At 40.0% G+C, this 27,831-nt stretch overlaps 1 protein-coding gene across 3 annotated transcripts; it reads left to right on the forward strand.

The window, feature by feature from the left end:
• The first annotated feature begins 2,126 nt into the window (after nt 1–2,126).
• On the forward strand, nt 2,127–27,022 carry CLEC1A (C-type lectin domain family 1 member A). Of its 3 annotated transcripts, XR_014803849.1 has the most exons (7): nt 2,127–2,434; nt 15,675–15,773; nt 17,709–17,885; nt 20,370–20,521; nt 20,981–21,099; nt 22,986–23,309; nt 26,846–27,022. XR_014803849.1 is itself a non-coding variant. In XM_003126483.6 (6 exons), the coding sequence occupies exons 1-6, from the start codon at nt 2,320–2,322 to the stop codon at nt 23,131–23,133; spliced, it is 810 nt and encodes a 269-aa protein (XP_003126531.4). In that variant the 5' UTR covers nt 2,127–2,319; the 3' UTR covers nt 23,134–23,349. The 3 variants fall into 3 exon arrangements, 2 of the variants coding, with proteins under 2 accessions (XP_003126531.4, XP_084812909.1); XM_003126483.6 differs by lacking the exon at nt 26,846–27,022 and having other exon boundaries at nt 22,986–23,349; XM_084956783.1 differs by lacking the exon at nt 26,846–27,022 and having other exon boundaries at nt 21,033–21,099; nt 22,986–23,349.
• The last annotated feature ends 809 nt before the right edge of the window (nt 27,023–27,831 follow it).

Below are 27,831 nucleotides of genomic sequence, written 5' to 3' on the forward strand. Positions count from 1 at the left end.
GTCCAAGGCGTACCATACCTCCCATATTAATGCATATTTAGACCGCAGAGCATGTGGAAACGGGCATAGGAATGAACAGAAAACATCCATTCTTTTCTGAGGGACAGAAGAGGGAAAATAACTGCTCACTGACATTACGTGTAAAGGATAAATTCAAGATAAATAATGATCATCTTCGAGGAAACAGTCACCCATTCAAGGGCCACCACCTTCTCTTGCCCGAGTTATTGCAGTTCCTTTCAAAGTAGTTTCCTGGTATCTACATTCATCTTTCTACAGTCCAGGTACAAACATAGCAGAGCGATTCAATTAAATTTAAGACAAATCAGGCCAGCAAGCTACTAACTCTCCTGCATATCTGAGTTAAAAAAAAAAAAAAGTCAAAACAAAAAGACCTTTACAATTGTCTAAAGACAATTACTAGTGACTACTTTATTTCTACAAGCTAAGCTATTTTTTTTCCTTTTCACTCATTCTATTTAGGATGCTGGTTTCTCTGCTGTTTCTCAACCAGAGCTGGCATTCTCCCATCTCAGGGCTTTTGATTTTCCTGTTCCCTTTACCTGAAAAATTCCTTAACCCAGGTATCTGCAGCACCTACTCTTTTATCTCTTCCAAATTTCTGCACAAAGATCAATTTTTAATGAGGCTGACGTAATTAAAAATTACCAGTCCACCTTCCTGTACATTCTTACTCTCCTTCACCCTTTGCATACTTCCATAGCTCTTATATGTTCTACCTATATGCTTATTTATTTTTCTTACATATCATTTGTCTTCCTCCATACAATGGAGGCTCTCTAAGTACAGAGAGCTTTGTCTTACACTGATGTATCTCAGAATCTGAGAATAGGACCTGCAACAAAGGAGGTGTCACCACAATATCTTTGTCATGGTTGCAAAAAAATAAGCATTTTAAGGGCAAGTAGTAAACTTATTAATGTAGGTTATTTGGCAAAAATTATCAATGATATGCTTGAATGAAGTTTGATAAAGTATTCTGACTATTTCATTAGAATCATAATTAGCAGCATCTCCTAAATGCTTTTTTCAGGCCCCAGCTCTTGTAATTTCTGATACTCTATCTTCTTGCTTCATTCTCATACGTGATTTACTCACCTCTCCAAATTTTTTACCGCCTTCCCTCCTGTAACATTTTCTAATAGATCAATCCGCTGCAAATGACCAAATCGTTTTTTAATTTTTTTATTTTTACAAAGCATTATGAAAGAGAAAGATCTTATTCGGTTTGCTTTATTTGGAATAACCTGATGAACAATACACAGCTTGAGACATATTAAATTTATAACATATGCATCCTGACCCATACTTCCCAGGGCCTGGCTATGCCAGACCAAGCATCTTCCATTTGTGTTTAGTATGTTTGATTTAGTAGAGCTCTCTCTCAAAATATAGAAACACATTGGTAGAATAATGTAATTCTACTATACTGATGCAGAAAAAAATTGGGGGGGTATTATCTAAGCAATCTTCTTATTTTCTTCTCAGTTTAGGAAATTTAGACAAATAAATTGTTACCTGGCTTTCTAAAGTTATAAATAGTAATAATCCCAAAATTCCTGACTTCCAATAAAGTGTGTGATTCTACATGACTATCGTGTACCAAATATACATAAAATGTTGAGTCCATGTACCGTAGAAAGAAAGATCCTTGAATTGACAATCAGAGAGCATTTTCCAGGCTCATTCTGTCCCTAACCAGCTATGCAACTTTAGAGCCATCACTTCTAAAGAGGAGATTGGAGCTGGGCTTCAGTCTCCCTTTTTGTAATATGAAAGAGCAGAATCGCTTAAATATTCCCCTCGAGGACTCTTCCAGGGGAGGTTAAACGTAATCTGAGTGACTGAGTGTGTGGTGGCTAAGGCATGAGGTCCCTCTGACTGATCATTGCTCTGCAGAGGCTGAAGGAACCTTCAGGTAACTGTAAGTTCTCTCTCTCTCTCTCTCTCTTTTTTTTTTTTTTTTTTCCCCCCACTGTAGTTACACAGTGAGTACTAACGAATCAACAGAAGAGAACTGAGAAGGGCAATCCCTTCAGGAATTGTTCAGGGAGAGACCGCCCAAATAGAAAACACATGCTATTTCCCCTCCGCCTGACCAACTTGGCATTCGGAGTTCAAGTTCACAGGAGAGGGGGTGGGCCTCTCCTCTCCGGGACAGGAACTGGAGTCAGAGGCTTTCCCTGCAACGGGTTCAGAGAGAAGAGCAGTAGGAATGCCCTGCAGCGCCTGGGTTCCTGAACCGTCTCCCTTGGAAAAGTCCGACCTCCGCTCGCCCTCACCCCTGCAAGAATCCGGATGCAGACCAAGTTCAGCAGCACGCGGGACATGCTGGATGCCGATGGAGACACCACCATGAGCTTGCATCCTCGAACCTCTACCACAACCCAGCGGCCAGAGCCTGGCCACCCAGGTACCCTGTGTCCCACAGCTCCAACTGGCCAAACCCTTGAGAAATGCCTGAGAGGAACTACCTCTCCCGGGAGTGTACAACGTGGAGGAGAGAGAGAAAATGCTTTTGCGGTTTATGATAATGTGTCACTGTGCACTTTCTATGACTTGTGTGCTACAGGCATGAACATGTGAAAAATTACATTAAGGATAGGCAGAGATGTTTTTCTAAGGTTCTATTGCTAGCAGAGCAGTTTGTTGTTGTAGGTGTGTCACTTTACCTAGTAGCTGTAGCATGCAGAGGTGGGACTGTAGGTACAAATACAGTAACATCCCTTCCCCTTCCTGCGTTCCCATGGAGGCCAGACCCGATGCTGTTTCATTTACAGCCTGTGATTGACCTGGAAATTTAGATTTAGAATTCTCTTTTTGCTACTTTTGAGCTCATGGTTTTATTTTAATTAATTAATTAATTAATTAATTTATTTATTTATTTATTTATGTTTTTAGGGCTACACCAGCGGCATATGGAGGTTCCCAGGCTAGGGGTCTAATCGGAGCTGTAGCTGCTGGCCTTTGCCAGAGCCACAGCAACACAGGATCCAAGCCGCGTCTGCGATCTACACCACAGCTCAGGGCAATGCCAGATCCTCAACCCACTGAGCGAGGCCAGGGATCAAACCCGCAACCTCATGGTTCCTAGTGGGACTTGTTTCCACTGTGCCACGACGGGAACTCCGAGCTCATGGTTTTAGAGGGAGATTTCCAAGCAGACATACCAACCCTGATATTTTGTTATGGTAATTCTGCATCCTGATGTTGTGAGGGCTTGGGAGAGGGCTAACAGTGAGTGTTTGGTTTTACCATCTGTGAAATGAAAGGGAGTTAAATGCTTTCTAAGGTCCCCTAGCTCTGAAATTCTATGATTCAGTGACATAAAGAGTGGCCCCAGGGAGTTCCCACTGTGGCTGAGCGGTAAAGAACCCAACTAGTATCCATGAGGATGCGGGTTTGATTTCTGGCATTGCTCAGTGGGTCAAAGATCTGGCATTACCATGAGCTGTGGTGTAACTCGCAGATGTGGCTCAGATCCTGCATTGTTCTGGCTTTGATATAAGTGGGCAGCTAAAGCTCCCATTGGACCCCTAATCTGGGAACTTCCATATGCTGCAGGTGTGGCCCTAAAAAAGCAAAATAAATAAATAAATAAACAAATAAACAAACAAACAAAAACAAAAAAAGAGTGGCCCTAGATGCAATTACAATCTGTCTCATTTTGTTCTACTGACTCCTAGAATATTATTGAAATGATTGGATTCAATTATACAAGCATTTAATTTTAGTTACCTTTAGCTTCCACCTTATGCTTTTATTTCCAATAATTCACCTTCTGACATGGTAATTATATTATATATATATATATATATATATTATTATACATATATGTACTTTTCTTTCAGTCCCTAGAGGAGATAATTCACATACTTAGAGAAAGATTTTGTTTCCTAGGAAACTCCTCTAATCTAAGGCACAGATATGATTTGAGTTCTAGTGAAAAGACCCTAAACTCTTCTAGAGACAGGACAAGGTTGCACTACCAAGGGTATCACTTACAAACTGTGTGATCTTGGACAAGCATTACTGAAGCATCCTTGGGCCTCAGCTTCTTCCTTTGTAAAAGTTAATGATGGTAATCATGTATACAGTGCCCATCACATGCCCGATACTGTTGTGAGCACTTTATGCACATGGATTCATAGTAACTTGAACTAATGTTAAATAGAAGTAACAAAATCTCTGTTATAAGGTGGTTATAAGTACTAAGGTTGATAGCTAGGAAAGTCCTTGGTCAGTTGCAGGCATATTAAAAAATGTGAATTTCTTTTCAATACTCCATTCCTTGAAAATTCCCAAAGTGGTCTGTTTAAACTTTGCATGGGTCTGCCTCAGAGATTGGTTTGTGTAGTGTCTGTATCTGAATATGTCCTTCCTTGTTGACCATATCCAGATTTTCCCAGATTTTCTTCAGGGAAATCTGGGAGTTCCCTGGTACTCAGTGCATTTAAGGACCCGGCATTGTTACTGCTGTGGCTCAGGTCACTGAGGTGGGGAACTTCCACATGTCACAGGTGCAGCCAAAAAATAAGTAAATAAAAAATAAAATAAAATCTGGAGTTCCCGTCGTGGCTCAGTGGTTAACGAATCCGACTAGGAACCATGAGGTTTCGGGTTCTATCCCTGGCCTTGCTCAGTGGGTTAAGGATCCAGCATTGCCGTGAGCTGTGGTGTAGGTTGCAGACACGGCTCGGATCCCACATTGCTTTGGCTCTGGCGTAGGCCGGAGGCTACAGCTCTGATTAGACCCCTAGCTTGGGAACCTCCATATGCTGTGGGAGTGGCCCTAGAAAAGGCAAAAGGACAAAAATTAATTAATTAATTAATTAATTTAATTAAATTAAATCGGGACACACACTTTTTTTTTTTTTTTTTTTTTTTTTTTACTGTTCTCCTTTCTCCTTTATCAAATACCTTTTAGGTTTTCTTTCTTTCCCTTACTAAACTTTTCCATTCATTTTCTATTAATTGAATTGCCCTCGACCTGAGACCCAATGATGCGTCAGCGTTCTAAGTTTTTATTTATTTATTTATTTTTACTAGACTATCTAGTAGTTTGTGAGGGGGTCTTGGGGATTTCCAGCCTCCTTGACATGAAGCATAGGAATGTCAGTTTCTGTAGCCACAGGATATGAGTAATAGGATACGGTATGGTTTCCTCCATCAAATCCTTGAAGAGTCAACGCTTAGGGCTGTGGTTTCAAGTGGCTTGTATACAACTTTGTTTTCACCTTTGACTAGAGCCAGGAACTCTCCACAGGACTTGGTGATCAGCATAATCAGGAACAGGGAGTACAAAGAAGTTCTGCTGAGGTTGGAGGGTGAAGGAGGAGGTTGAGCAGGATAAAACATCTGGCTGAAACATCTGGCAACCTTTTTTGTAAGAACAGTAGGAGTGGAGGTTCCAAAGAAGTGTCCTGGAGGAAAACATCTGAAAACGGTTATCTTATCCTAGATGTTTGATGTTTTATTTCCATCTTGTAATAATGCAAATAGAGGAACGTCACTGTAGAAGTCACGGAGTTCCCGTTGTGGTACAGCAGAAACGAATCTGACTAGTATCCATAAGGATGTGGGTTTGATCCCTGGCCTCACTCAGTGGGTCAGGGATCTGGATGCCAGGATCTGTGGTGCAGGTTGCAGATGAGGCTTGGATCCTGCATTGCAGTGACACAGGCTGGCAGTTGTGGCTCCCATTCTACCCCTAGCCTGGAAACTTCCATATGCTGAGGGCATGGCTGTAAAAAGCGAAAAAAAAAAAGTCAATTTATTTAAAAAAAAAGAGATCTGCTGTCATTTTGTGGCTAAGAATAACAGCAACAACTACTCTGAGAATTTGTCAGCAATGCAAAAGATTCAGATTCAACTTAATATTGAATATTGTGGGACAGTTATAACTGGAAATTTTTCATGTTTTCTTTAGAATTAGTAAAAATAAGTTATACACCTTTACTTATTTCTAGAGTTCAGTTTTTCAGTTTTCAATCTTTGATATAAAATGTATGTTTGTATTTTAAAATGCCATCATGGAGGATAAGAAGTAAAAATGAAAGATAACACCTTCAGACCTTTCCCTAAACTTATGCTCTGGTCATGTTATGCCAGGTATGTTGCAAAGTACTAAGGATATAATGTCAAATATGACATGATCCCTGCTTGTGAGGAAACTTAAAATTTAATATGATTGTCCACTGAGCAATCAGTGGGATACAATGCCTGATGGGGCATGCTCTTGGTACAAAGGAGAGCTCAGTCACTTCTGTCTGGTAGGAGTAGAGGAGATCAGGAAAGATTTGAAAGCAGAAGTGACCATTGAGTTGAGTTTGACTTTGAGATGTTCCACATGATACAGGAGGAAAAATGGGAGGCTTTGAGTGGTGGGCACCACGACAAGCAGGCAGACACACAAGAGGAGAGCCGTGGAGGTCTTATGTGACTGTTCTTTAGAGATTGTTAATAAATACATTATAGTTGAGTTGTGGAGTTGGAGGAGTGAAGCTTGACAAGAGATAAGTCTGAAAAGTTACAGAGGGCCTATTATGTCATTTGGTGGTATTTTGATTCTATCCTGTCGGTGAAATGAGGTCATTGAGGATTTAAAGAGGGAATAACCTGATCTGTTTTGTGTTTTTAGAAGACAGTTTAGACTGCAATGAGATGGATGGATTAAAGGAGTAGCTGAATGAGCTAAGACCCAGACTTTACACTAGTCAGAGCATGACATTAGAAGAACCAGAACTGAAATGACATAGGGATGAGGAGGAGGAATCAGATATGAAAACGCTATTGATGGGGGAGAGTTTAAAGAATTGGTGACTGGTTACAAGGTGAAAGACAAGGAAAGGAGAACATAGGTTGACTAGGTCCCATCTGATAGTAAGCAGATGCTTAACGGAGAAAGAAATTCCTGGAGGAATAAGAAAGATGATGGGCTCAGTTTGAGTTTAAAATGTCCATAAGAGAAAGGACATGCAATTGGAGTTGCCCAAAGACACTTGAATGTACAGCATGTGGGTTTCAGGTGAGGATCCTGAGCTACATATACATCTGAGCCGTGTTGGCATTTAGGTAGGAATTAAACTTTCTAAGGGTGAGTGAGATGACGGAGGAAGACAATGTAAAATAAAAAGGCAAAGAATAAAAACCAAAAATAAACAAACAAACCGCAAAAGAATGCCGAGGATACAATCTTAGATAATACCTCAGTGAAGGGCAGGCTAAGAAAGAGATTCCAATGGGAATATTCCAATAGGAATAATGAGTGGTAAAAAGTGACAGATGTGGACCCGCAGAGAGAAGCTTCTAGGAAGCCAAGAGACAATAACATCAAGAGAAATGGACAAGTCAAAGGTAATAAATAGTGAATTTTAAAAATAACCTTTAACCCTGCAGAGAGGTCAAGAAAGAGGAAAGGTAAAAACAATATGCTATTTAAGCAATAAGAAGAAAAATATATTATTGGTATTTTTTCATAGGAGGGGTTTAATAGGATTAATAGGTAAGTAGCAAAATAAATAGTTTAAGTCATTTTCTTTTTTTTCTGTTTTCTTTTTTGAGGCGCCTGGCTATAAAGAGAAAAGGTAAAGTGATGTGATATAGCTGAGGTGATGGGTCGTTGTGTGAGTGCTAAATTTTTAAAATTATGTTTAAGGTATAGGACATTCTAACTCAACTGTAGCTTGAAAAGTAGTGCATCTATGGCACTTCACAGTAATACTATGCTGGCAGGAGAGAGAGGGAATGAAATAACTGATGGGCCAATTTCCCGCTGAAGACTAAATGTAATCCTATCAAAAAATATGAAAACATGTAGTTCCCGTTGTGGCTCAGTGGTTAACGAATCTGACTAGGAACCATGAGGTTGCAGGTTTGATCCCTGGCCTTGCTTAGTGGGTTAAGGATCCGGCATTGCCATGAGCTGTGGGGTAGGTCGCAGACAAAGCTTGGATCCTGCATTGCTGTGGCTCTGGCATAGGCTGGCAGCTGTAGCTCCAGTTAGACCCCTAGCCTGGGAACCTCCATATGCCATTGGAGTGGCCCCAGAAAAGGAAAAAAATATATATATTTATGAAAACCTATTTGCGTTTAAGGAAAGAATCCAAATAAACAAAAAACCCTTTAATGAAAATCCGAGTTCCACTTTTCCCTTACTCATATTAATTACAACATTCTCAAAAATTTTCCTAGACTTTTAGCTTCATTTTCTCAACCACAGTACAAACCCTCATTAAAGAATCGTGGCGTAAATCACATAATTGATTCAACAAATATTTAATTCATACCTACTAAGTATTAAGCATTAAGGTAGGCACTGGGGAGACTCTATTTTTTGGTGTTTGGGGAAGTAGTAATCTGAATCACTGATTAGAAGAATATATTATTCATATTAGGTAGTGCTATTGAGGAGGCCCCAGAAGCAAATGCAAATGAATAAGTTATGACCTTGTTTACTCATATGTGTATTTTTGAACCAGGTGACATTTGATTTAGTCTGTAAGTCTGAGTTCAAGCTTTCTAGGAAAAGCAAGACAGGCACAGAGTGACCTTCCAAAGTGAGGACTACCTATGCAAAAATAAAAGCACAGAGATAAGAACTAGCATGGTGCAATGTATACATGGGTAAAAGAAGTTAGACAAGAGTACAGAGGAAAAGAGGAGGTGTTTTGTTTTTGAATTGGAATTTAAGTCAGGAGAAGATAATTTGGAGAATCATCAGCAGAGTCAAACAGGATGGCCAGGTAGACTGTTGGGCTGATAAATGAGCAGTCCTCAAAGAGAGGCATAGATGAGGGGTTTGGAGGCAGCTGAGGCTGAAAAATAGGATGGGATTCTACTATGGCAGTCCTCTTATAGCATGCTGAGGAGTATTTTTCCCTTAAGGGACGGATTAAATTGAATGAGTCACCTTGGTGGTAGGGTGGAGAATGTATGCTATAAGGTGGCCATTACTGAGCTATTTCACAGCCTAGACATGAAAAGCTGCCAGTGGTAAAATGCTGGTCTTTCTATAATTCCTTACAGGGCTGCTGTACAAAGGCACATATTAATGGGGGACTTGTTGAAAGGGTTGGAAAGTGATTTACAATGATCAGGTCTAGAATGAGAATGCTTGAACAGCATTTCTGCTCCATCATTTCCTAGCTGTTCAACCCTAAGAAAATTAAGCAGCTCCTGGGTATTGCAGTTTTCTTATCCAAATAAAGGTTAAAAATGGCGCCCTCTTGAATAATTGTTGGAAGATTCAAGTGAAACACTACAACATATATAACACACTCAGTAGGTATTATTATCAGTAGCTACATGCCCTTGATCAGGTAACTAATCTCTCTAGGACTCAGTTTCCTACCTGTTACAGTAGAAAACATCATTGTCTTTACCTCATTAGGTATTTGTAAGAAGAGAGGAGATAATCCATACATAGCATTTATCTCAGTAACTCAAGAAACGTTAGCAATTATCATTTAAAGTACTGTTATTTTTGAATGATGTTTCAAGGATGAAACTTCTTGATTGGATATAAATTTTGCTTCAAAGGAAAAAGATAATTGATTTCTGATTGCTGTGAATTGGAAACTCAATATTCTAGAAATAGTTTGTATGTTTTTAGAGGTGTGTTCTTTTGAAATTATAGGAGCCATGCTAGCTCTTATCTCTGTGCTTCTATCTTTCCATGTACAGTCCTCACTCTGGAAAGTTCACCCTGTGCCTGTCTTGTTCTTCCTAGAAAACCTGGATTTTAAAGGAGAATGAAAAAGCAAATATTTGAAATAGACTTATAAGAGAAAGGAGACGTGCATTTTCATAAACACTCTAAAATACTTCCAGCGCACAGAACCTTGAACCCTCTCCCATGAGGCTGACTATGTGCCACATCCAAGGATTAAGGAAGAAAAGAGAAGTAGCTAAAAAGACAATATTTAAAATTTTTAAATGTATGCAAAAGTCAGATATATACTCAGCAATGTCTCATGACTGAAAAATGTTCAAAGTGCAGGAATCTAAAGGATGTCACTTCTAAAATATCATTTATTTGCCACCCGTTAAGCTGCATGTTTCTGTGAATCTGGCTCACGGGGAAGTGTTCAAAGTGTGTTGCTAAACATGACAATTTAATCCAGGCTCTGCCACTAGTTTGCAACCTAGACTTGTGCAAATCATTTAAATTCCTTCTGTCTTTTCAAGCTTTTATGATCCTTTCTCTTTCAGAGGCCTATGAATAGCCTACATTTGATAATGTCTGTTTCATTCTTTATAAGACCCTGGGAATAGAGGTGTACAAAGTGTTCCCTCTGATGCCTGATGAAGGGGAGCTGGTCAAATATGACACCCCTCTTCATCTGCAAAGTTGCTTATAAACACAAAGGGATTTGTATTCAAAACTTGACCTTACCACTGTAGCCTTTTATAGTATAGTTACAGTAAGAGGATACAGGAAAGGGATGTTTTTTTCTATATATATCTTATTATTTCTAGGGGTGTTTATATCATTCCTTGGCCTGTCCACACCTTTTTCCAAACATGCCTCAGGAGACAGCATAGGGGTTCTCTTCCAAAAAATAAAACCATGAGAAAGCCAAGCCAAACCGAAGCACCTTCCAGGCAGCATACTTTTCTTATTTTAGGGTGGGAGTGGGTCCCTAGAGAGAGAGCCTCGTTATGATCAGGGCACTTGGAATAAAACTCAGGAACATTAAATCCACAGTTAGAAAAAAAAAAAACTTGGTGGAAAAATAGCATCAAAGAAAAGGAAAAAGTAAAACTTTCAACAGTGTAGTTTTTCCATCACGGAAGCCTGCTTTCCTAGGAAATGGTCCTACCTGCTGCAGAAACTCCCTAGGGTTGTGTTTCTCTGGACCTTTAGTTAAAATGGGAAGGGGCTGTGAATGTTGAAGGAGAGAGTAGAGTTGAAGTGAAAAAAATTTCCAGATGATCAGGGAAAGATAACTCCTTACAAGGGAACTTTTAAAACTTTGCTTCCTTAGCAGAAGTGATACTACACTTCTCTTTTCTCTTTCCTTTCCCTTTCTTTCCTTCTCTCTCTCTTTCTTTTCTTTCTTTTCTTTTCTTTCTTTCTTTCTTTCTTTCTTTCTTTCTTTCTTTCTTTCTTTCTTTCTTTCTTTCTTTCTTTCTTTCTTTCTTTCCTTTTCTTTCTTTCTTTTTTAGGAAACTAAAAGACACAGCCAACTTGGTCAAGGTAATTGAGACGACGTGGATCTGAACTCATGCCTGTGGGGCTGCCATGTCTGTACTTCAACCCACAAAGCTCATGGGGAAGCTGAAGGACAGAATGTCAAAGGGATAGGAGAGAGGACTGGCCCAGATCCTAAGCAGGGCATGCCTAAAAGTCCCAATGGCCAGTGGTGACACTGGAAATCCCAGTAGTAGTAGGGCCTGAGGGTGAAAAGATCTGATTTCTACCTCCAGCTCTGCTGTCAGTTCAGCTGTAGGATCACAAGTCAAGGACGTCTCTGGGCCTGTTTCCCATCAACAGAATAGGAGCATTGGACAGGGTCACCATTGAGGACTTCCCACCCTGGGATAATAAGCTCTTCAGACCTGCTGCAGATCCAGAGGGAGGAAGCTGACCTGAGCAATGGGGCTCAATCATTTATGATTAGTGGGTGTGTGTGTGGGGGGGTACAATTCTCAGCTCTAATGTTTGGAGCAGGAGAAGGGAACTAGGGACCCTGACAGGATTGAAGTGGTCCCATACCATTGAGAGTCCTATAGGAATGGGGGAATCTTAACAGGGCTAGGAACCTAATTGGCTTAAAGACCTTTGCAAGACAAGGAGTCACTAATAAGATTAGGGACCCACACAGACTAAGGGATCCCTGGCATAATTGTGTGTGTGTGTGTGTGTGTGAGAGAGAGAGAGAGAGAGAGAGGGAGAAAGAGGGAGAGAGAGGAATAGGCGAGGCATACTAACAAAATGGGGGAGGCAGGCTCTAGCAAGTCTGGGTCATCTTACAGTGTTGTGAGAATCATAGCAGGATTGGGGAGCCTGGCAAGATTGGGGAACCCTAGCAAACCAAGAACAGCATGATTGTGGAGCTCAGAAGGATTGGGGGTATCCTGAAAGGATAAAGAATGAAGGGGTCCTGGGAGGCCTGCAAGGCGCTGAGAGCTTTGAGAGCCATGGACAGAATTCTGGGCCTTGACAAGCTGGAGCATCCCTAGAAGTTCTGGGGATAAGGACAGGATTGGAGGAGCCTCTGGCAGCCTAAGGAGGGGGTGGAGGGGGCACTGATAAAATGGGGGGGTGCCAGCAGAGTTGAGGAATGCGGATGGAATCAGCGTTGCCCAAAACCTTCAAGCCCTGGAAGCTCGTCGCCCCTTCCGCCTCAAGGCCTAGACCTCCAGCGCTTTCAGACTCAGCAGCTCCAAATGCTCTCTCTGGCCCTGGGGACCCTAATTAAGGGGTGATAGGGCCTTGGTCCTGGCCTCCCCAGCTGCCCGCCCCTCAAAGCTCACTTGACAGCTGCCCCATCCACAGGAAGCCCTGGATCTATACTTCTTTTCTTATTCCATCCTAGAGGCAACCCTGGGGATGATCATGTGTTTATTCTTTGCATGGATACAATTATTAAATAATGTTCTAATCCCTAAAGTCCTTCCCCTCCTTTCACAGTAGAGATTTAAGAGCATTCTTGTTGATCCTTTGGGCAGAAAATTAACACCTCCTTTACCTCAAATATACAAGGAAAAGTGGGTTTCCAGAGGCACAAATAATTTAGTTGATTTTCCATAATTCTCCTTTACCTTCTTATTTCTAATTTTGGCCATAGAAATGTTAATTATAAAAGGGACAGTATTTGTAAAAATTTTATGCCTTTGATATGTATGTTAATAGAAATAGATTTGAGCAGAGGTAAACAGGCACATAACAGATATTTGTATATAAGAGACTCATTCCTTCAACTTTAATTGAACTATTTCAGTGGAAGTTCCTGGGGCTAGAACTTAGTGTTCTAGTGACTAAACAGACAGTAGTCTTTTCCAAGAAGGAGCTTATTTTCTTCTGGAGTAATACAGATATAAATACCTTCCCCCCCCCCAGAAAAAAGGTAAGTTATATATTTGATGGTAATAGTAGATAATGGGAAAAATAAAGCAAGCTACTGCAGTGGTAGGTCGACATATGCGCTTGCCTCTGGAATCTAGAAACATCTATCTCGTTAATTTTGGGGGGCATATAGAACTTTAAAAAGACACAGGGTTTGATGTTTCTCTTAAGCTATATTCTGCCCTCTGATCTTATTTTTTTATGTTCTGCTGATTTGAGATACTCTTAAGGACAGTGCTATGAGAAGCTAGCACTTTCTGGAAAAATTTAGACTAAACCAGATCAGCCAGCTCATTGAAGGAAATAGGAAAGAAAGAAAATCCCTGTTGTATCTGTATATGCTTCAGAATCTCACATTAAGCTGTTGTATAGAAACCAGTATTGCCAGGAGATGAATTAAGTTGAGACTGCCTTCTGCTGACAGAAGTATTACTGAAAAGTCAATAGATTTTTGGAGTTTCCATTGGAGCACAGCAGAAACGAATCCATGAGGAACCATGAGGTTGCAGGTTTGATCCATGGCCTCCCTCAGTGGGTTAATGATCCAGCGTTGCCATGAGCTGTAGTGTGGGTTGCAGATGCGGCTTGGCTCCTGCGTTGCTGTGGCTGTGGTGTAGGCCAGCAGCAACAGCTCCAATTAGACCCCTAGCCTGGGAACCTCCATATGCTGTGGGTGCAGCCTAAAAAGACAAAAAAAAAAAAAAAAACAACAACAAAAAAACGGAAAGCTAGGTCACTGGAAGTAGGCTACTAGTAACATATCCGAGGATTGATCAGCACAAGGATACAGGCAGAACTAATGCAAAGGTACTAAGATTTGCTTGGATCTAGGGTAAACAGTGACTAGTGCATTTGAGTGAGAGAAGAATAATTCGGAAACAGATGAAAGCACTAGATAGGGTCCAGATGAAAAGATTCTCGTAGAATTTTATTCTAAGTGCACTAAAACTATTGCCAGTTTTTAAGTCATGAAGTAACATAATAAAATTTCCACTTTAAAAATAAATCTGGGTCTTTAGGAAAAGGAATGCAGATCTTATTCTAAAAATAAGGATATGATTATAAAGAAAGTTCCCATTGTGGCTCCTTGGGTTAACAACCTGACATAGCCTCCATGAGGATGCAGGTTCCATCCCTGGCCTCACCAGTGGGTTAGTGTTCTGGCACTGCTGCAAGCTGTGGTGTAGGCTGCAGATATGGCTCAGATCCGGCATTGCTGTGGCTGTAGGGTAGGCTGCAGCTGCAGCTCTGATTCAATCCCTGGCCCAGGAATTTCCATATGCTGCAGGTGTGGCCATTAAAAAAAAATGAAAATGAAAATAAAAAAGATTCACGTTCTAAAATATATCAATGTCTGCATCCAGATTTTTATTTATTTTCCCTGTTAACTTGTAAGTCTCAAAGGATAGTGGTCATATTTTCTATTCCTATACTATCTCTACTAGTTATAATTCCCCACTTGGAACTAATGTTTAGCACAGATCTCTGTACCTGAAATATATCATGCAGAGAACTTTGCTAAAAAAGGAAATGAATGTATGTGCCTTTAATTTTTCTGCTTGAGAACTTGACTTAAATTCCCGATGAAGTGAAATTCACAGGTTGTGAAGAATTTGTTTCAGGGTTTTCCATCCCTCTGTTTTATTTTAACCACAAATCCCAGATACTACCTGACTGGGGGTCTTCCTTGTCAGGTATTTGTGGTCATTCAGATCCATAGCTGACCTCACTAGGTAATGGGTTTACTCTGGACTCAGAGGAGCCTTTGCAATCTGCACAAAGGCAAGGGCAAGGGAAGGATGCTGGCAGCAGGTGATCACTTGGATCACTTAGAAGATCATTTAGATCCATCCTTGGGAAATAGATAACCATATTTATTTTTTAGTCTGTTTTTATAATCTATTTTTGGAGCTAGAGATCAAAAGAATGGGCAGACAAAATCCCTATAAAAGTGCATCTTCCTATAAAGAAATTCCCCAAAGAAACAGTAAAACAATCATTTGCCATTACCGATATGCAGTTTGCATACCAGTTTATTAGATATTATTATAGATAAATGATAGATATAGATATTGTAGATAGAGATTGATTATAGATACAGATATTATTATAGCTATTATAGATAGGGTATATTAGAAGAAACATTTGGGGAACTCGGGAGGGGTGTTTTGCAGTAACAACGAATTAATTCCACTTGTTCTCTGATCATGTGAAAAATTGTTCTTTGTTAAGCCATTTTTTTGAGAGTCTTTCACAACTCTAATTTTGACAAAAAGAAGGTTATACACGCAGCCTTATAGAGATAGTGTACAAAACTTGAATCAGTGCAACGTAGGACTGGGTGGATGGGGAGGGTAGGGGAGGGTAGGGCTTGTGAAAGAATCTAGCTGTGATAAGTGAGGCTTGGCATGGAGCCCTGTGGCCACGTTTCCAGGACAGAGGGAGTGTTATCCAGTTCATGAATACTGTTGTCCGGCAAATTCTGTGTCTTCCCAGAACCAGCTCCTCTCACTCACATGCTGCTGACATGGATCCAAGAGGAAGACAAAGTGAAACCCTGTCTTTTGTCTTGTGCCTGCAGAGCACCGGCCTCCCTCTTCTGCTTGGCGTCCCGTGGCCCTGACCCTGCTGACTCTGTGTTTGGTGCTGCTGATTGGCCTGGCAGCTCTGGGGCTTGTGTGTAAGTCTGCGCCTTGACTTGGGGGAGGCTCCTGGTGTAGCCAAAACGAAGCCTCTGTACACTGGCATCAGTTAAGTCTCAGAGACAGAGTTTGGGGTGATGCAGAAAGAACAGCTTTATGGCTTTGCCAGGCAAAGGAAGCCACAGCAGGCTTATACCCTCAAAACTGTGTCCTGCCTGGAGAGCAGGGGGTTTTATAGGGTTAGCTTGAAATAAACAGGGCTTTGATAAGGATTAGGGTGCCTGCACTTTTCTCCCTCCATAGATCATTTCATTGTCATCAAGGCTGGCGTCAGGGGATCTGGTGCCAGTTTCTGGTGGTCTTTGGGGTTATCGCACCTTGACCTTCTCTCTGCAGGGAAGATTGCTCAGAACAGGAAGAGGGTATTAGGGAGTGTCTCAGAGGAAACGAAAACACCAGTTTCGATGTAACTCTAACAAGAAAGTAACCATTAGTAACCAGTTAGCCGGCCAAGGCAGGACCTAACGGAGACAGCTGAGACTGAGGGGTGGCCCGGGAGGCTAAAGGAAAAGCCTTTTACTTCAAAACAGAAGAACTCAGGGGTTTGTACACAGTTTCACTGGTTGCAAGATTTGTCTAGGATGAGAAATATTTGTTATGAATTTTCTTTCTTTCTTTTTTTTTTTTTACTTTAATTCTGGAGCCTCTGAATAAGTCAATACGCCTTATTCTAATGCAATTCAGTAAATGATGAATATAATGGAAGAAGCACAAAAATACACCAATCACTTACCAGCTAGACTTTTACATTCTATTTGAAAGGTTTTTGCCGGTTGGTTGATAGGACAATATTTAACGTCAGCAATTTTTAATGAATGTATACCTCAGCCCTCTTCCATTCACAAAAGAGTGCAGCGGCAGCGGTTTTTGCTTTTAGCATTCGGAGCTCAGTGGGCTAAGCAGAGAGAAATATTTTTTTATATCCCGCCCCCTCCATGTAAAGAGAAGAGACCAGGACTTTAATCATGATTACATTTTTCAAAAAGTGCAGGAAGTTATAGAATCATTTTGCAAAGACTTGTGAAAATCAAATAAGGAAGAATTCACATATGAAAGTCTTTAAATTTCAAGCTAGTTAAGGACAAAGTAAAAAAAGGAAGTGGGTGAATTTGTTTCATCAGATGGAGACCCTACAGCAATATTTCCTGAACAGGTGAAAACATGGTTCAAGGTAAAAGATCACATAGAAAAGCAAGTTTTAAAGTAAAAGTTTTTTTTAATAGAAAATTTTAGAACTTGTTTGTAACCTTAAATTTTGAAATTAAAAAATATGTATTTCTTAGTGTTTCTATCCTGATCCCCCAATTTTTACTTCATTTTGATGTAAGTATTGTTTTGCAAACACCATTCTTTTTAGTGGTATAAAGTAATTCCCATGATTCATGAAGGATTTTTCTACTTAAATTTAGAAACCTGGAGTTTAAAGCTAAGTGTTGAAATTTTCTACCCAAGTGATATTAAGAAAGTCACTTGTTCTCACTGAGCCCAATTGCAAAGCTATAAAAATACAGAAATAATAATATGACTATTTCAGCGACTGAATGGGATAATAATGCATGGTGCATTGTCACTACTCAATATAATCATCAGGGGATACTTGAATTTATTTATAAGTTTAGGTTGAGTAATGGTAAAAGACTTATTGAGCAGTAAATAAGGTTAAGGAATTTATCCCTGAAGTTAGAAGCTGTTATGATTCCACGCTTTCAGGTAAGGAAGCAGAGAAAATAATTTGCCCAAGGCAATACAATTTATTGTGTACTACAGTCCAGCCTTGAATATAAGCAATACGAGATCTCAGGATCTGGGATCTTAAACACCATCTTGTTTTGTCTTCCCTAGGTATAGAAAATAGAAATAGAAATACAAGTGAAGAAATAAGCTGTCCAGTCTGACTTGGTAACTTGGGTTAGTTTTTCAGTTCTACCAGCTCTCCAACACTCAGCAAGACAGCATTTCTCAAAAGGAAGAAAGGTTGGGGAATCTCTCCCAACAGCTGCAATCTCTCCAAACCCAGAACAGGAAGCTTGCGGAAACTCTCCACCATGTGGCTGAAAAACTCTGTCGTGAGCTCTATAACAAAACTGGAGGTGAGTCCTGACTGCTGCGCTCCCCTCTTCCCTCAGGTATCTGTCCCCATAGGGCTGATTCTCCCATCAGTGTGCCTGGGAACCATGTAGGATTTAACAAGTTGTCTGGAAAACTTAATAAAGAGTTTGGACCTCCAGATCGTCTTCTATTATGGAGATCCTATAGTTCAGCTGTCTGTGTTACAGTATGTGAAGGAATTCACCAAATTCATGCATTTTAATATGCACACTGAGATACGTAGAATGACTGGCCAACAAGGACCTGCTGAATAGCACAGGGAACTCTACCCAATATTCTATGATAATCTATGTGCCAAAAGAACCTGTAATAGAATGGATGTGCATACCTGTATAACTGAATCTCTTTGCTGTACAGCCGAAATTATCACAACATTGTCAATCAACCATACTTCAATAAAACTTAAAAAAATTCAGATGTTTTAAATAGAATTAATTTCGAATAACCAAAACAACACTACAAGTAAATAAAGTACAGTTATTTCTTGATTTATCTTGGCACATAAATACTTAAGAGTAGTATACATCTCATAATGCATTTACAGTTCCTTCTCCATTAAGAAGTTAATGAACTCTTAACTATAGTTCTTGAATTTGAAGAATCATACAGAAATAGTGTTAAAAAGACAGATAAATGGAATCAAATTCTAATTATTTTAATGTAGTATGACTGGTCTGGGTACCAAAAATCTGCATTTTTATTAGGACCACTTACCATGACAACACTAATATTGGATGAACTGAGTTTTGGTCAACCCTACTGGACGAATCTAGATGCCTCATGTCAGGCCCGTGCCTTCTTTTTCTTCTCTCCTTTTTGGCTTTCATAATATCCAACTCTGTTCAAGTCAGTCTCCTTTGCTGTTCTAATTATGCATGCTTAGGAAGCAACATACATTTCCAAGTTCCTGCTTTTCATTTTCCTTTCAGAGATTCAACAATAGAATGAAGCCTGTGAGTCTTCCATCTACATACTGGTTCCCACACTAACCAGACAAATAAAGAGTTGAAGATAACTCCAGAATTCTGGGGGAAAGCAACTAGGAGAATAGAGATGTGATCAGGGGAAATGGGACAGAAGTCTGTGGTTGTGAGGAAGAAGGCTAGGAATTAAGAATGCTGTTTTGAGCATGTTGAATTTAAACTATAACTTAGATATCCAGGCAGAGATATGAGTAGGCAGTTTGAGATAGAAGAACTAAGTTCTGGGCCAGAGATATAGCCTGACTTACAGATCTCCCAAATTATTTCTTTAAAACCTCATTTTACCTTATGCAATAATTTCAAATAGAAAAATACAAACAATAATGTAGTATCCATTTGTGTATTGACCACTCAGATTTTAACATGTTACCATTTTGACACTGGATGGCTTTTATTTTAAAATTTTGTATCTTTATCTTTTATGAACACACCCATGACATACGGAAGTTCCTCAGTCAGGGATTGAATCCAAGCCACCGCTGTGATCTATGCCTGCAGCTATGGCAATGCTGGATCCTTTAACCCACTGCACCAGGCTGGGGATCGAACCCATGCCTCTGCATTGACTCAAGCCACTGCAGTCGGATTCTTAACTCACTGCGCCACATCAGGAACTCCTGGATTGCTTTTAAAAGGCATTTTTATGGAATGATTGAATTCCGATCCCACTGTATACCCACAAGGGACTTGATTACAGGTGTTCAGCAATCAAAGGCCCAAGACCATGTACCCACATAGGTGTTAAACCATGGATCTCACAGCCTAGTTCCTATCTTTACAGCCACTACACACATAGTGCATCTCACCCTTGACCTGTGCACTTATTTCTCTGACTTCGATGTCCATCTTAATTTCCAATATATGAAGATTTACCATTCTAATCCTAGCGTGGCTTAGTATTTACGGGAGTTTTTTTCTAATATTTTATTCACTTATATTTTGAATGAGAAAATAATCTACATCCTATTGATATATATTTCATTAAAAATCTTTTTATTACTATTTAAGAGGATTTTGAAGAAAAAAATTATAGAAACTTCAATTGCTCCTCAGAGTCCAGAGTGCTCACCATTAATTATACCATGGAAGTCCTCTTCGGTTGCTTCTCAAAATGCAATCAATGCATATTGAGTTTCTAACAGATGAAAAGTTCATTATGAAAATGAATATCCTCTCTGTATGCTGAGAATTGCATAGGGCAAGAAAGGTTTGATGCTCCAATCACTCCTAGATTCCGCTATCCATGAAAGCAGGTAGTTCCTGTTTTAACTTCCACTGTATACTCAGTACCAATTATAATTCCTGTCGTATAATGAATGGATATTCAGTAAACGTTTGCAATTATCATTGCCTGGGCAATTAAATAGCCGAGAGAAAGGGAATCAATTATGTCTTAGGTCATCAAATACTGTATTATTTCAAGAGAAGAAAGACAGCAGACCTGGGTATAAAGCAACTTATTAAATGTGATTTATTTTCAAGAGCACAGATGCAGCCCTTGTCCAGAAAAATGGAAGTGGCATGGGGACAAATGCTACCAATTCTATAAAGAAAGCAAGAGTTGGCAGGGCTGTGAATATTTCTGCATTGCCGAGAACTCAACCATGCTGAAGATAAACACACAAGACGTTCTGGTAAGGTCCTGAGGCTTGGTCAGTGTTTGAAGTACTCTCAGAAAGAAATATTTAAGATTCTAAGGAGTCAAGATCTACAGATTCACCCATGGCCCAGAATCACTCCGCATCTCTGCCTCTCATATGTTTTATATCAATCTTGTTTAATCCAACATTTAACCCTGTGACTTGAAAATAAGGGGTCATTTATAAATCTTGATTGATGTGACTCTCAGTTTCAAAGCATCAGAATGTAGTCCATGCTTATTAAGACAAAATAATTATTTACCTTGGGCAAATTAACTGGCCTCAGCACAGATGCTTTTTTATTTCTCTCTCTCAAGTGGACGATCATCTATAAGGGCAGGCAGGTCTCATGTGTTGCTCTGGTATTAAAAGTGCTGGCCAGCCCTACACATCTCTGTACGTACATGTTATAATACCTCTAAAGCTAAAGGTTTTCTTGTGTGCTTTTCACAGGAGTTTGCCATGCCTCAGAGCTACTCTGAGTTTTTCTACTCTTATTGGACAGGGCTATCCCGCAGTAGCAGCAGCAAAGCTTGGCTGTGGATGGATGGAGCCCCTTACTCCTCTGAACTGTAAGCCTTCAGCGTGTTTCATGGGAAAAGCTTTGAATAGAGAGGTTTTGCTTGAGTAACAAGAGTTCAACAGTTTGGCTCAATGAGCATTAATGGAACATCTCTATGCTTGGAGGACACCATCCAAAGATCTATTTTTAAAAAAGCATAATACTTACCCTCAGAATGGCTTGTAAATCACTGAGAAAGAGAGAGGGAGGTGTTTGTTATGGATGAATAAACCAAAGTCCAGGTTGTACTGGTGACCTCCTTGAGGTCACACAACTTGACAACTGGTCAGTATCCAGAAAGAGTATAAGACTTTGATTTCTTGGCTTTCTGGGCAGTGACGTGGGGAACACATGTTTAAAAATACAGTCTGTGAGGCGTTCCTGTCATGGCGCAGTGGAAACGAATCTGACTAAGAACCATGAGGTTGCAGGTTCCATCCCTGGCCTCACTCAGCGGGTTAAGGATCCGGCATTGCGGTGAGCTGTGGTGTAGGTCGCAGACGCAGCTCGGATCTAGTGTTGCTGGTGGCTCTGGCATAGGCTAGGCCCCTAGCCTGGGAACCTCCATATGCCTCAGGTACGGCCCTAAAAAGGGCAAAAAAATAAAATAAAATAAAACAAAAAATAAAAACACAATCTCTGAGAATAGGTTTACTGACAATATAAACAGTAATATTTTTAAAAATTAGTTTTACTTATGCGAGCGTTTAGGTAGGAAAGCGCATGGTGTCCTTTGAAATTGGTAAATGTAATATCTATATCAAACTGTATACAATTTATTTATTTATTTATTTATTTGTCCTTTTTTTCCTTTTCTAGGGCCACTCCGAGGCATATGGAGGTTCCCAGGCTAGGGGTCGAATCGGAGCTATAGCCACCAGCCTACACCAGAGCCACAGCAATGTGGGATCCGAGCCGAGTCTGCAACCTACACCACAGTACATGGCAACGCCGAATCCTTAACTCACTGAGCAAGGCCAGGGACCGAACCTGCAACCTCATGGTTCCCAGTCAGATTCGTTAACCACTGCGCCACAACAGGAACTCCTCAAACTGTATACAATTTAAAGCCATGTTTGAACAGACACCTTTCTATATACCCATATAGGATTTATTTTACCAGAAGATAGTACATAGTCAACATAATTATTTTTATTTTATAATTAAATAACCGAGTTACAGAGAAGGTAGATGATGGCAGTAAAATCATATGATAAGTTGGATTATAAAGTGTGTTTTATTAAAAAGTTCTTTTTGTCTTTTTAGGGCCGCACATGAGGCATATGAAGGTTCCTAGGCTCGGTGTCAAATTGGAGCGGCAGCTGCCAGCCAATGCCACAGCCACAGCAATTCAGGATCTGAGCTGTGTCTAAGACCTACACCACAGCTCACCAGCAATGCCAGATCCTTAACTCAATGAACAAGGCCAGGGATCAAACCCACATTCTTATGGATACTAGTCAGATTTGTAACCTGCTGAGCCACAATGGGAACTCCATAAAGTGTACTTTAATTTTAGTTAGAAAGTTTTTTTGGAGTTCCCTTGTGGTTCTGTGGGTTAAGGATTAGGTGTTGTCACTTCTGTGGCTCTTGCTATAGCTGTGGCGCAGGTTCAATCCCTAGTCCAGGAACTTCTGCGTGCCACAGGTGCAGCCAAAAAAAATGAAAGAGTTTTTGTTGTTTTGGAGTGACCTGCAACTTCTAAGAATGCATACGGCAATTGAAGACTTAAGAGGAAAGAGGCTGGTGGCCCCATCTTTCCAGTAAACTCATTCTGGGTGTCGATTCTATAACTTTGTCAAGCTAAGGACACGCTCTATGTATTATCTGGATACTTAGAATTTCACTTTAGACATAGACTATAATAAAATTTACTTTTTTTTTCCATTTTTTGAGGTTTGAGATTATAATAGACATCACCAGCCTAAGAAACAGGGACTGCGTGACCATCCTCAATGGAAAGGCTTTCTCCAAAGACTGCAGGGAGTTGAGGCGGTGTGCATGCGAAAGAACAGCGGCTGCAGTGAAGCTGCAGAGGCTCTAGGAGCCTCTCTGAGCTGGGACGTGGGGCGGATGATTCCCCAGCAACAGCCACAACTGCAAGCTCCCTTCAGAGAAACTGAAGATTTTGTTTTGCGGAACAAAAGTCCATCTCTTTGGGTGCACCTGGTGATCTCAGTTCTTATTTTCTTCCATTGAATCCCTGTTTATACCTTCCAGGTACTGACTATTTAATAATAATAAATGTAACTAATGTGAAGTGTTTGTGATTTTAGAATGGACTTGCGATTTCAGGGGGAGGAAATTCAGTGTAAAGGTGCTCCTCAAAATATGATAGCCATCAGTGTTTTGGTTGTGGGTGTCTAATTATTGAGAATTTGTAGGGACTCTACAAGAGTACTGATTATTTCATTATTTGAGGAAAATAGCAGGTGCCAGAGAGGCATGCTGTTTTCAAGGGGATGGTTTTAGCATTTTAAATTTTAAATCTTGGGAGGCATGCTGTCATCAATACACGACTGAAGATGAGTTACCCGAATGAAGGGTGAGTTATCCAGTCAGGTCATGGCAAGTGAAAGAGACTGTGACATCTGCATACACAGCTGCTTCTTATGTAAATGCCCTTTCTCTGGAGGACACACACACAAACAACACCATCATAGTCACTGACCTTGTGGGCTTATAGATAAATCATTTGTGGGGGCTTAACACAAGAAAGGATAAGCTCTTATAATTCTTTTTTTTTTTTTCCGTCTCTTGTCTTTTTAGGGCCACACCTGTTGCATATGGAGGTTCCCAGGCTAGGGGTTGAGTTGGAGCTGTAGCTTCTGGCCTATACCACAGCCACAGCAACGTCAGATCCAAGCCATGTCTTCGACCTACACCACAGCTCATGGCAACGCTGGATCCTTAACCCACTGAGTGGGGCCCGGGATCAAGCCCGAATCCTCATGGATACTAGTTGGGTTTGTTAACCACTGCACCACGACGGGAACTCCTCTTATAATTCTTTATTTCTCAAAAGTGAAAACTGGGATGCTTCAGTTTTATTTTCAGTAAACATCTATCGATGATGAAATGATGTTAAATTAGCAAATACATGATAAAGAGGAGATGTTTGCTTATAGTCTTAAGACTATCACTTATCAATCCCTATTTGTAGATTTCTTTAGAATTTTCACTTCAGGAGTTCCTGTTGTGGCTCAGCTGGTTAAAAACCCATGTCTGTGAGGATGCAAGTTTGATCCCTGGCCTTGCTTAGTGAGTTAAGGATCCAGTGTTGCAGCAAGCTGTGGAATAGGTCACAGATGTTATTCAGACCTGGTGTTCCTGTGGCTGTGGCATAGGCCAAGTAGCTGCAGCTCCAATTTGACCCCTGGCCCCAGGAACTTCCATATGCCTTAAGTGCGGCCCTGAAAAGAAAAGGAAAAAACAACAAAAAAGAATTTTCTCTTCAATATTCTGCTGATTAGTTAGGAAATTTATTCAGTGTTGAACAAATTTTGCGCTGATTTATTGTGTTGTGCAAATAGAACTGCATTTGTAGCCATAAAATGAGAATTTGAGATCCCTTATTCTAATTTATTATCAGGCAAATACCTTTACTTCATAAAAATTATTTCATTAACTATAAAGTGGACTTATTTACAATGTTCTCATGGTGATACTGTTAACTGAAATGAGGTCCATGTGGAATTAGTTTCATAATCTACACTGCAAATCTATATTGAAATATAAAATGTAAGGGATACTAAAAATATGTTAAAAAAGCAGAGAAGAAGATTAGGGGTTTTTTTGCTTTTTTTTTTTTTTTAAATGGGGAGCAAAACGAGCATACGCAGCTTTCTTTGAAGCTCCATATTCATGAAGACATTGTAGAGAGGCACCTGCTCTGGGGAGCTGTGGATATTACCAGATATTTTCTTATGAAAGATACTGATGTATCATGAATGTGGTTTATATAATAAAGACGTAGCAAGAGACATGGATCATGCCTTTGGTTAAGTAAGTGTTACCTTCCTTGCTACTGCAGAAAGTAGGCTAATCTGAGAAAGTCAAATGATTTTGTTAACTAAGTAACAAAACATGAGTCAGCATGTTTTAAGCCTTGACCCCTGGTGTCTGACACAACAGCAGACTAGTTCAGGGCTACGTGACAAGTGTCTCTCTAAATGCCATTGCTTTAATGAGTCTAACTGCCTAGTTAGTGAGTGTTGACTACTGATCTCTGTCCAAATCTGCAACCTAAGGGGAAGTGTCGCTTCAGATGGTGGAGAAGGAAAGATAATAGCATTAATTTGGCATCGGTTAGTCTAAAGTTTATCCACTCCCCCATCTTTGTCCTCACTCCCCTCCTTCATCCAACAAAATCCACGATACTGATCACACTGTGAGCAAATACTTCAAAAGAACAGAAAAAGGAGGATGGCACAGAAGTCTCTCCACAAACTTTTTTTTAAGACTAGGAAATAATCATAACATGAACTTGAAAATAGGACTTTCTGAGAACAAGTTTCCACTGCGAAGCAGAGAGGGCAGCATCCTGTGAATTGATTTTCCATCACGAATAGACTTTTTTCTTCAAGGCTCTTGTGTGTTAGGTAATTCTGAAGAAATTGCGGGGAAAAGTCAAACGAGGAACATAGCCTTTCCTGGTAGATCGAAGTTCCCCAGGGTACACAATGAGCTATTTCTTTTCCTGAGGATATTGAACCAGCTCTTAAAACTTATCAACAGGAAACAGGTCAGGAGCCCTGTAACAGCAGGAAATGTGAGAAGTGTGCTGGGAGCTTTTACTTTGCAGATAGAAGCTGATCATGAAATAAGGAGAAGGGTCTAGAATGTTGCCTCAGGGTTGGCCTCAATATTTGGGAGTCAAATCCTTTCTAATAGAATTCTTACAGTTTTTAAAGATTACAGACAGCAGCGTGATCTGATTTAAAGTGTATATAACTTCTTTTACAACTTTCATTGTATGACTAGACTTTTAGAATCTAATGATACTTAACAATTCTATCAATATTACTATTTTATGTTTTTTCTTTTGATACATTTAATGTCCTTTGAACAGACCATGGTAAATAACATCTTTACATTTGTTGGATAGAGATTTATTTTTCCTATCCCTTCCTTTTTTTTTTTTTTTTTTTTTTAAGCTAATCTAGGGAGTTCCCTTGTGGCACAGCAAGTTAGGGATCCAGCATTGTCACTGCAGCAGCTCAGGTCGCTGCTGTGGTGCGCGTTTGAGCCCTGGCCCCGGAACTTTCACATGCCTTGAGTATAGAAAAAAGTGAACAAACAAAAAGCTAAATCTGGAACTCATTGAGGGGGATCAAATAGACCCCTTTCATTATTGATGAGTCTAAGGTTTGAAACTGGTTTTCTCAATGCTAAGGTCCAGGTTCTTCTCACTGTGTTGAAAAATGCATTCCTATTTTGGGCCAAAAGCAAACTGCAAGGAAACTTCTTCCACCCAGACCATCTGTGTAGAAAGCAATACTGCTGATGAGATCTGGAGAGGTTTACGCCAGCCGCTCTGTAGATAAAACTCGGGCTTGTAAATACTGTATCCCATGTGTGCAGATGACATCAGCCCAAGGATGTTTGCCTCCTGCTTCATTGTGCTTCTTTTAAAAAGAATTTTTAAATGCTTCCTATCCTTTCTCTAAACACAGCTCCATGACAATACTTGGAAGAATCTTGAAGACAAACAGTCTCGACTACTAAAATTTGCTATTGTTTCTCCTTTATTCCAGGTTATTATATTGAGTAGCCAGCTGACAGCTGCAAAAACCAAACAGAGCAGACACCTATACTGTGTTTCCCTTGCTATTTTCCTTTTATAGGTTCAGCAGAAAACTAAAGAAAAATCCCTTTTATTGAAATTCTCAATGTTTTAAACTCCAAGGGTAAATAAAGACACAACACAAAAACAGGCTCTTCCCATCCTTGAAGGAATTTCTCCTTTTAGAGGTCATTTTTCACAATAGACTTCCAGGTTCCATTAAATGCTTTGTATTGCCTACATGAATTAGGTTTGATTTTATTTCATTTATTTTTAGCACTGTGCTTATTATAAGGAGAGAAAGATGAGAATCTAATGTATCTTAGCTACTCCTTGTGAGACATGAAAGAGTAAGTAAAACTGTGTTGAATTTAGCATGTATTTGATGAGAATCTTTGGTCTGGTGTTGTTCTAGAGATGGTAGGTAAGTGTTAGAAAAGTACTGTAATAATAATTAGTGAATTTTCCTTGCTATAAATCACAACACACTTTTACATCCATTCTCTCTGGGGAACAGGCTAGTCCATCCTTCAAGGAGCCTGCAGACCCAGGGTGAAGATTATCTACAGATTCATTAACTTTAAAGCAGATCTTCTCTCCAGATAGTTGATGACAATTTACGCACGAACTCTATCTTTCCAATATTCTTATAACACGAGCAGGGAAAAGGGTCATTTTTATCTGATACACACAAAGGAGGTTGATGCCTAAAGCTGACTGATGATTTACTCTCTACTCAAGCAGAGAATGGAATGTGAAACTCCATGCAAAGTGCATTCTCAGCCATTTAGATATATTAATGGTTTCATCCTCCAACAGTATTTTGAAGTAAGCTCTGTTATTATTTCACAATGAGGAAATTCAGGCACAAAGAGATGTAGTTAAAAGTACTAGAGTCTCGGAGTTCCCTGGTGGCCTAGTGGCTAAGGATTTGGCATTGCCATTGCTGTGGTGCAG

This window comes from Sus scrofa, chromosome 5 (assembly GCF_054392235.1).
Source record: "Sus scrofa isolate SSC_HxYL_T2T_F1_AM1 chromosome 5, Sscrofa_HxYL_maternal_Yorkshire_Landrace_v2.0, whole genome shotgun sequence".
NCBI lineage: Eukaryota > Metazoa > Chordata > Mammalia > Artiodactyla > Suidae > Sus > Sus scrofa.

Bases quoted from the DNA above. Each gene is read 5' to 3' on its own strand.
- CLEC1A (XM_003126483.6), top strand. From the start codon at position 2,320: ATGCAGACCAAGTTCAGCAGCACGCGGGACATGCTGGATGCCGATGGA. The intron at 2,435-15,674 runs GTACCCTGTGTC...TTGTGCCTGCAG, and splicing joins GCCAGAGCCTGGCCACCCAG to AGCACCGGCCTCCCTCTTCT. The intron at 20,522-20,980 runs GTAAGGTCCTGA...TGCTTTTCACAG, and splicing joins TAAACACACAAGACGTTCTG to GAGTTTGCCATGCCTCAGAG.